The 10,786-nt window shown below is 38.5% G+C and overlaps 1 protein-coding gene across 2 annotated transcripts in view; it reads right to left on the bottom strand.

Moving 5' to 3' along the window:
* The window catches only part of Fam120a (family with sequence similarity 120A), a 116,259-nt gene that overhangs the window by 89,280 nt on the left and 16,193 nt on the right, over positions 1–10,786 (bottom strand). For both annotated transcript variants that reach the window (XM_004647560.2, XM_023707813.1), the window contains exons 2-3: positions 5,716–5,962; positions 2,971–3,053 (exon numbers count right to left, since the gene is read on the bottom strand). In XM_004647560.2, coding sequence (XP_004647617.1) covers positions 2,971–3,053; positions 5,716–5,962 — 330 coding nt within the window. The remainder of the gene's footprint in view (positions 1–2,970; positions 3,054–5,715; positions 5,963–10,786) is intronic.

Here is a 10,786-nt window from a genome sequence, read left to right as displayed (position 1 = left end):
CCACTCATCCCAATTTTTATTCCAACCACTGTAGTGTATAAAGTATTTTACTTGTTTGTCCTTTATGGCAACTTTTACACACTTTGCTTCATAAAGAAGAGGGCCATGAAAGCACAGTACTCATTCGCCCTCCTGGAACTTGGGCTTCGGGTCCTGCTTGGGCGCCATTTATAAGTGATTCGCCGCCTCCTTCTCCCACCACCCCCAACTACCGCCCCCTACTCTCTACCCCACCCGAGCTCGCGTCAGACGCGCCGTCAGGCACAGCCGCTCTACATCCTGGGCCCGATTTGCCAGCGCCCACAGACCTCACAGCGCCGCAACCGCGCAACCGCCGCCAGCCAACTGCCGCCCGCCGCGCACGCGCCTGCCTGTAACTTACTTCTAAATAGTTTACTTAAAACAAAACAAGACATAGACATACATGGTACTTTATGGCAAGGTCAATTACTGGCACAAGATGACAAATATACAAACACTTCACTATTCTTTCAATGTTTTTTAAATTTATTTGTGTGTGTGTGTGTGTGTGTGTGTGGCCAGCTCAGCCCACCGGGGGCAGGGCTGGCTGGCATGTGGTGCTGGGGGATTGAACTGTGGTCCCTGTGCTCTGCTAAGCTTGTTCTAAGTAGGTGCTTTAGACCACTGAGCCATCTCACCAGCCCTCTTTCAATGTTTAATATAAAATGTTTTCATTAAAAATAAAAAAACTTGATATTGTTGTTACAAACTGAGCCAGTTTTCTAGTAATTTTTCAAACTGCTCTTCATTTCTAGGTCTGTGACACATGATGCAAGGATAACTCAAATAAAACATGCTATGGTTGCAGCCCGATATCTGTTTTGTGGGGTCTTTTTGTTTGTTTGTTTGTTTTTGTTTTTAACCAGGGATCAAACTCAGGACCTTGTGCTTGCCATGCAGGCTCTTACGCTACTGAGCTATCCCCATGGCCCCCGATACATCTTTTAAAACAAATCTAGGAAGAAAGCCTGTATTAGTGCCTCCATTTATAAAACCATAACACTTAACAAATCTAAGGAACCAGGCACACTTCTCTAAACCCAAGTGGATTACAGACTGCACTTTCCCAGCCTGCATTTCCATCACAGTATGACAAAGAGCTTAGGCACCCAATTTTGGATCTATCCCTTCATCCCTGCAAACACAGTAGGGATTCTATGACACACAGCAAATAGAAACCCCTGGTCTTTCATGGACAAAACAAGCAAGTAAGTACAGTAATTTCTAACAAGAGGGGGAAAACTTTTCAAACAGAAGTTGGAAACAACCCTAACCAAGAATTATACAGTATTAGTGTAAAAAGGAAAACTCATTATAGCACATGAATAAGAGATGAAGAAGAAAGAGTTTTCAATAGCCAAAAACCAAATGAAAGCAGCAGCAAAGGAATTCTCCTTGAACCTTCAAGAATCAATGGACTATATTGGATCACTCTGCTGAATTCATCCACCTACAATATATGAATGGCAATGGAATACACATCTCCGGTAAAAGTAAACAAAAAAGGGGATATAAACAGACTATTTTGTAGTGGAAAAAAATACATACATACATACATACATACACACACACACACACACCCCTTTTCTCTTAGTTCAATGAGAACCTTTTGAACTGTTTAGACAAGATATCATGTCTACATCTTGTACTAGGAATAACTACTACAAAGACAACAATATGCAATGTATTAATTATTGTAACTGTGCTACTAACCTGTTTTGAAACTATCTCATTGCTACTTCTCTCAATAAAATTTTTAAAATAAAAAAAGAATCAATAAAGATAACTACAAATTAAAATGTAGGGGAAAAAGTAATTTGGAACTAGACAGACAGCTATCAAAAATATTTATGGACAGCAAGCAATTCTGACAAAATCAGAAATTTACAGGAGAGCCACTTCTGGAAACTGTTCATGTTACACTCCTCCCTCGACTGCACAGAAGCTAGTCCCAGAACTAGAGGTAGATCCAAAGTTCAAGACAGTTTTTCCAACTCCTCAAGTCATGAAGGGCATCTGTACCTAGTAAGTGACACTTAAAATCTCAGATGTCACTAGCAAGTGCAAGCTTTAGTGTCCTGATGGCTCATACCAATCTCACTCATTACTGTGATGCTCACATCAAACACAAAGCCTCCTCACTTAAAAGAAAATCACAAGTAAAGAGCCCTCCCAAAGTTAATTACTGTGACACAGTCAGCAAAAAACAAGAAAGGTAGGAAAGCACATTAACTTTTAATAAAAAGCACAAAAATGGACCATTTCTCTAGTGATTTTGGGTGTCCCCTACCATTAAAAAAAGCCTTCCACTATTTTATAGCTATAGATCATTACCAAAAAAATCATGAAATTTCTTACTAAAAGATACTGATCTAAGTAATAAATAACTATATTGCCTACTTACAAATTAATATTTTAAGTAAAAATTAATATATAGAAACTTCAAATCAGGGCTGGTGAGATAGCTCAGTGAACTAAGCATCTGCTTAGGTAAGCGCAAGGGCAAGGTTCAATCCCCAGCACAGCATACCGAGCCGGCCCCAACCCCAGCCGCGCTGAGCTGGCAATAAGAGTCCAGGCATGGTGGCACACACCTGTAATCCCATCACTAGGGAGGCTGAAAAACAGAAGGATTACTACAAGTCTGAGCTACGTAGTGAGACCCTGAACAAAAAAAGAAAAAACTTCAACTTAAACACTACCTTTTATCTACATACAAGACATTCCACAAAGGCAATTCTCAAAGGAGTTATAAATTTATCTAACATTACCAGTGTTAGCAGCAGGGAAAGGAAGACAGTTATTGTCTAAGTCAGCACAGTCCTAAGAGGGAAACACAACACTGCTTGCTACCACATTTCCTTCTATCATGAAGGACATAACTTACATTAAAGTAATAGCAAAAATCAACAGCTATTACAAATGCTGGAAACAAAGTGGAGCTTGTACCTTTAATGAGGCTAGTGGATGTTCTGGACCAAGTAAACTCCAATGAAAAGAAGCCAGATCTTCATCAGGTAGTATGTGATTTCCTATAATATAAATATGGATAACATAAACGCAATCATTGTAAGTGACATGGGGAAAACTTCTAAATCACTGCATGTTTTTACATAACACATACAACTTCCAAATAGCAATAGACACTATTTCTTCATTTTTTTAGCATAAAACATAGAGCAAACAGATTCCTTGCAGCAGCTTCAAGTACAAGTCTAACAACACTTACTTACAGGACTGCACAACGGTACAAACTTAAGCAACTTACCCGCAGAGCATTAAATAAACACCAGTTTGTAAAAGGTCAGTCACATAATACTAACTAGATGCAAATTTTCATTTATTCATGAAATAGTTGTGGTTCAAAGTTTTATGTCCTAGGTGATCAGCCAAATGTGGAACCTGAAGTTATAAAATCTTCCTTAGCAAGACTAAATGATAATGATGGTAACACGAATCATCATCCACAAATATATGCAACAAAGTGCATCACTTGCAACAATTCTCCATGCCACTGAGCTGTCCATTCTATTGCTACTGCTGTCTCAGCCTAACAATAAGTACATTCAACTGAGACTTCAGTGGGAGAATACAGCACTGAGGACTGAACCAAGCACCTCACACCTGCTAGGCATGAAATACATCCCCACCCTAAGATATACTCTGGAGGGAACATGCTACTTTCATAGTATCACTAAATGTCTGATATATTAATAACTGCAGTATGTCAGTTATCTCAATGCAATTTAAAAGCAGCAATTTCCTAAATAACTCTGTGACTTTTATAACATGACTTAATCATCTCCATATTAACATAGCAGACTCATTAATTAGCTGCTGACGGATAGCAAAACAAAGTGAGATCATTTGCAACACTGCTAAATGATAATATTCCAAACACACAAACACATTAAACAGAGATAGAACTATCAGGATGTCTAGACCAGCCAAGCTAAACCTTAAATGTTTAGGCTGACTTATTGTATGCGATTTCCTTAAGTGTCAGACAAGGGTGAGTGTGTGTGTGGGGGGGGGTGTTTTGGTTTGTTTTTTTTTTTTTAGGATTCATTTTGAAATAAAATATTAAGCCAATCCAACATCAGTTCTATGAAAATGTAGCTCAGGCACCTGAAAGAATCATTCCACCCAACTTCTCTAAAACAAGAACTTATACAGCTATTAAAGAAACTTACACTATTACAAAAAGAAAAAACTTTCTCATTTGAGGACATTAGAATTTATACAAAATCTAAAACTAAAAAAGTCACCAGTTAAGAGTTTACCTATAATTTACCTAAACTTTATGAGGGGATTCTAAGATCTAAATTAACTTAGTATTATTTATTTACTTCAAAATTTCACAATAAAATCGCTAGAAAAGAATGAGCTCCCAAGAAATGTATTCAATACTTCTTAAATAAGAAAATCAAGTTTTCTTCCCATTTCAAATTTGTTAAGGCCTCCACATTCAAAAAACATGGAAGTTTCATGTCCACTGAAAGTCAACAGCAGGAAGAAGTTATTCTGCAAAACACGCAAGCACTGGGCTTTCTATACATGTCACCCACCCACACCATTCACTTTGAACATCAGAGGAAGTAGCCTTTTATATTTTAGCATTTCAAAATATATTTATATTAATTTATAATCTTCCAAATCCCAAGTCACAAAACTTGAAGAATCTAAAATTGAAATTAGATCCATATAAACAACCTATGAAATCATAATTTTGTTAACTAATTCCTTATATAAGACTTTTTAAAATATTTATAGAAATCTTTCTGGTAACTAAGGATTTCTAGCAATTTCTAACAACTCAGTATAACTGCCCTCTCAAGCAGGCCAGGCTTGGGCTGCTACATTCCTCAGGATACAAAATGAGGGCAAGCACAGAAACTTTGTAGGAGACCAAGCTGCTTCCAAAAGGGCCCCAAACCCACCAGAATCAGAGTCTTATCACCAGAGTAATGCACGCAAACATATTTACTTACATTTGTACCCAATTATTACAAACTCAGCAAGTTGGTGCTGGGTATTAAAGCAGCTTGAGGAAAGCACAGAAAAGGTGGCTGACAAGAGAGCAAAGCAGAAAATATACAAGGCAGATGTGAAGGGGAACATAGTACCTCTCAAAAACATAGTACATAAAAGAAATTAACAGATAAAATCCTAGGTAAAACAAGATTTCATCCTTTCTTGGCATACAGCATAAAGAATTCCAAGGGGATATTCAAAAAAAATTATACAGTCACTTAAAATAGTTTACTTTTTTCTTTTAAATTAGTAAGTATATGAAGGGAAAACATAACATGGCTGACTCCACACCATATTTTCCTGTGTTGTAATTCATGCCCAAGTTAAGTTTAAATGCCTAATTTTCACAGTGCGCATGTATTAACACATGTGATTTAGAGATATTATTTTTCCAAAACTTTGAGTTTATTCACAAGATTGATTTTTCAGCCCAAACAGAAAAATATATAAACAAATTGCTCAAGAACATAGTCAGTACACCATCAAGAATACCAAAAAAAATTACAAAGACTGCTAAAGAAGAGACCATTCCCTGGTTCTTTTAAATTTACGATACACAATCAAACATCTGAGCCCTGAAATAACTTAAAAGGCTGTATACTCACAATATAATAACTCCCTTAGAAAGTAAAATAAAAGTTTTCACACTGCTCCACCTACCTAACAAAGCAGCAAAAATAGGAAAGCGATTTGGGTTCAGGTCCAGCTGCTTGGCAACTTCATGCATCAGGTATTGGCTTGTCGTGAGACTTTTCCCGTTGCGGCTCAGTTTTAGGGCATGGGCACTGAAGTAGTAGGGGATGTTGCACAGTGCATAATCAGAGTCATACGCCACCAAGCCATGGAAACCATTCTCTCTGCAGAAACCAATCACTTCTTGATGATGATCTTCGATGCTCTGTGCAACCTACACAAATGAGAAGAAAACTTCATTAGGTATAAGACAAAATCACAGCAGCAGGCTCAACAGGCAGACCTGATTACACAGAAAAGTTAAAAAAGAAAATTATCCAAGTCGAAAGGTGCCATAAATGAAGTGTGTGCACAATGCATCAACAGGAAATCTCACTGGGAAATCAGATTTCTTGCCACCTCTTGTGGTTAACTTATGCTGCTGTCCAGACTGCAAACTAATTTTACATTCTTGTCAAATCCAAAGACCACCCTGCTGAAAATAAAGAGCTGGCTGGCCCTATGGCAGTGGTTTGAAAGAAGGGAGAGAAATGGTGGGAGAGAAAGACAAAGGAGAAAAATAAAAAGTGAGAAGGATCAAGCAAAACTATTTCTTCAAGAAGATCAAACATGTCATCAAGTAGGTACAATAATCAAAAAGATTAAAAAACCAGTAAAGATGAAGCATTATCTCTTACAAATGTGTTCAATAGTTCTACACTCTGAGGTAGGTAGACAGAAATAATATAAGGGCATGTGTGCTCATCCTAAAAATAACTGCCTCTCATTGTCCTGTTTGAGTTAGCTCTAAATCATTAGTTAAAAAGAAATCTCACTTAAAGGCAATACAAACCAGTTAAAGATACGCATTTAAAGGAAAAATAACTTTCTAAGTTCTCTTGGTAAAGACTTCAATATTTTACTTGATATAAAAAAATAAGTAAAACACCCAATTAGAAATATTCCTAATATTTCCTAGAATAAAACTGTTTATCCCTAAATGTAATAAACCCTGTATACCAGTTAAAATACTTCTAAAAATTCTAAAATTAGGCCGGCTTCATTCTTCCACTTCCAGAAATAGTAATCTCTAAGTCTAAGTTCTTTATCTCAAATAATTCTATTATATAGAACTTCTGTACTTAGTGATGTTTCAAAGTACTTTTAAATCACTAGAAATTACTGGTTCTATTCCAGACATCTTTAATAGTAAGTCTATGTACTCAAAGAGGTCCTAAAATGAGAGGAGACTGGTGGAATCACTACTCCCTGCCCCCCACCTTCACCTCCCAGGAATTCCATAGAAAGGGCAGGATGACTGTGTGTGCCATAAGATTCACGTGCTTTGTAGGTGGCCCTGAATGAAAACACAGGTGATATCACATTCCACATCTGTTTCAGTGAAGGGTTTATTAAACCCTTTCTTCTGGGAAATTAAGGAAGGTCCACATCCAGTTAGTAAACCCAAATGCCCACAGGTTATCTCCTAACTGCTCATACTTCACAGGGTGGAGCAGAACACCCAGGAAAGGACTACTGAACTAGAAGGGAAAAAAGACTTTCATGAGGGGTGGTTTTACGATGGAGACCTGAAGGAAGTGATAGCCCTGAGAAGGTTTCCAAGGCACATGTTCATGCAGATTTGGGGCTACTGCAATGTGCACATACCCAGGGCAGAGGGACTCAAGCTCCACTTGGGATCAAGGAAGATGAAGTGTGGGCATCCACAGAAGTCAGAGAACCTGTCAGCTTTCAAATAATGCTGTGAGTGCTGAAAACCAGTAAGTGATGTATTTCAAGAGCTATAAAACATACATACCGTTGAACCCAATAACATCACTCCAGGAAATAGAGCCTTAAAAAACCTGCCCACAACAGATTAAAAACACACTCAAACCCTAAAAAGACAGTGGTGACTTCTATAGAGGTACCCACAGTCTACTGTGGGGGAACTTGGGGAAAATTTCACTATAAATGTCAAATAATTTTAGAATACAATAGGTATATACACCAATATGTAAAACCATTTGTACATATAGCCTGGAAAGGAAAAACCAAAAACCAACATAGTTTTATCAGAATTATGCTTTAGAAACATTTTAGAAACATTTTAAATGGAAAAACTAATAAAAAGCTGATGAACTTCTGTAAGAACCCACACTCTGGTCATCTCTGTGCTATAGCACTGTGGGCAGTCTTTTATAGGTCTGCCTCTCTCAAGAGGACAAGGACCATAGCATGTGCATTTTTGTATCAAAGCTTGCTATCTGACACAAGTAAGCATCAACAGACGTAAAAATTGTTCCACTGTGGGTCCCCAAAGAGTCCTTAAATTATCTGTAAAGATTAGTAAGATGCAGTATTTCTTTGTCCAACATCGGGTAGAACTTATAAAGCAAAGTGGTGTGTGGGGTTCTTCAGTCACCTCCTTCTCCAGTTCTAACAAAATCCCTTGTTCATTCATATGTAACCTCTTTTTTTTTTTTTTTTTTTTTGCGGTACCGGGGATTGAATTCAGGGCCTTGTGCTTGCCAGGCAGGCGCTTATTCTGAGCTATCTCCCCAGGCCATATGTAACTTCCGCTGAGTATTTTAAAAACTAAGTGGTAAGAGGCTGCAGCAAGAAGATCACTGTGAGTTGAGGCCACCCTGGGCTATAAAGTGGGTTCAAGAACAGCTTGAACTATATAGTGAGACCCTGTGTCCAAAAAAAAAAAAAGAAAGACAAAAAAGTGTATAAATTGTTAATAATTTAATACAACTCTAATTTGCACATGAGTAACAATACCATAATCCTCCCCAAAAGTACACACATCATTAAATAAAACAGCTGACTGCTAGAACTGCAGTACTGTCCTGAAAGAAAAGACAAGGGAATTATACCCTTGAACAAGCAAGAGTCACCCCTGCAGCAAAGGTGGGAGTTCACCCACCCAATTCTGCTCATCTTTCCATCTCAATCTCCTAAATCACGGCGAGTAGGGAGGAGCTAGACAACCTGCCCAGCTACCAAGGTAAACTTCGATGTCTCTATAAGGTTCCTCCAACTTTCAGAATGTTAGTATTCTTCCTCCTATTAAAACTCATTATGAGGGACAGCAGACACTTAGGCAGACGCAGTGGCCAAGGTTCAATCCCCAGCATGCAGTGCAAGCCCTGGCCCTGGCCCTGCCCATGCGGCCCGCTGAGACAGTGACTGAGACTGGGCATGGTAGCGTGCGCCTGTAATCCCAGCGCTTTGGAGGCTAAAAACAGGAGAATCACTTTGAGTCCGATCTGTGCAGTAAGACCGTGTAAACCCTGTACTAAGTACATTTAAAAAAAAAAAAAAAGTACCATCTTGAGTTCCAAGGAAGTACTCTGCACTTAGCTTATACACTAATTTTATACTACTATAAATTTACCATAGAATCCTAGGCCAATCTGTTTATCTCATTTTAAATGTCACTATTTAAAAAGGTACAGGTACCTCAAAATTCCTATTTTTATAAGAAATACTAACTAAAAAGTTCCCCAGCTTACTTGGCAAGTATAATTATTAACTCCAAAAACGCAGCAATTGAGACAACCCTGTGGGAATGAAGACTGGCCCTGATGCTAGCTCCAGCCAGGAGGACACATTTCTACAGGGAGCTCTCTCATCCCATCAGGTGGGTGGACACTACTGCCAACTCTATACCTCCATGCTTCCGAATTTTCATATCTAAAAATAATCATATTTCTCTCTTGTAGGACAGCTGTGGTGACTCAACATCCTACATATAAACAACTCAATCAGTCAAGCAATAAGCACTTGATAAATGTCAGTTACTATGTTTTTAAATAAGCTATATGCTATGAAATGGTTTCCTGCTAACTTTTTTTTTTCCCCTGAGGCTGGGTCTCACTATGCAGTTCAGGCTGGTCTGATAACTTTTCACTAGAGGTTATCAGATTTTTCTGACACAAAGAATGTATGTGGCTTTACTTCAGAGTAATTTTATATTACCTCAAAGAACAATGTGACATCCTCCAGCCAGCTCCCTGACTTAGAAGATGAAAGTTAAACTGATCATAAGAGGACGTAAGTTGAAGGAAATTCTTGGGTTTAAAAAAAAAAAAAAAAAAGGATAGGCAATGACTGTTACCTAGCTAACCTCTAATCAACAAGTATTAGATGACAAATTTATTCTCATGCTTCCATCTCCAACTCTTGTCGATTCCAGTTTGATGAGAGATTTTTGTTTTTGCTTACTTTAAAAGGATAACTAGTCTGGCCAGATAGCTCAGCTGACTAAAGCGCCTGCTTAGGCAGAGCACAGTGGCTGGGGTTCAATCCCTGGCGTGCCATCCAGTCCCACCCCTGGAACGCACTGAGACGAGACTGGGTGTGATGGTGGCACACACCTGTAATCCCAGTACTTGGGAGGCTGAAAACAAGAGCATTACTACAAGTCCAATCTATGTAGTGAGACCCTGTAGGCCCGGTCCTAAATATATAAAATAAATAGATAGATGACATACACTGCAATATTTTTTTAAAAAATCCCCCTCTGAAAACTTGAAATCACAGCTAAGTAATTACTTCTTTTTTTTTTTTCAAATTGAATGAAAACTTTATTTTTTACACATAAAGGTTGATGAAAAACCATGTTTTCTATTAAAGAAAACCCAACATTTCACTTAAAAAGAATGGTGTCTAAATTCACTAATTAAAACTATTCACATTTGCTAGAGAACAGAACTTGCAAACATCCAGCATGCGGACTCTCATTACCCGGATGCGGCCGGCTGCGGGCACTGCTCGGCTCAAGGCCAACTACAGATTATCATAATCATCATCATCACCGTCATCACCATCTTCTTCGCGCTTCCTTTTCAACACACTTGATGACTCACTGGCAGTATTTTGCGACGATACCATATTAGTGGTAATAAGAATGTTTTTGGACCCAATTAGTGATGGATTAATCAGAACATTGGGAACTGTTGAAGTGGCAGGAATGGAGGCCTTGACAGCAGGGGCCTGCGAGGCCGGCATCTGCACTGTAAACCTCTGCCCAGCGAGGGACACTGGCGCC

Source organism: Octodon degus, unplaced genomic scaffold (assembly GCF_000260255.1).
Source record: "Octodon degus isolate 3935 unplaced genomic scaffold, OctDeg1.0 scaffold00312, whole genome shotgun sequence".
Lineage (NCBI taxonomy): Eukaryota > Metazoa > Chordata > Mammalia > Rodentia > Octodontidae > Octodon > Octodon degus.
This window is presented reverse-complemented; position numbering and strand designations above follow the sequence as displayed.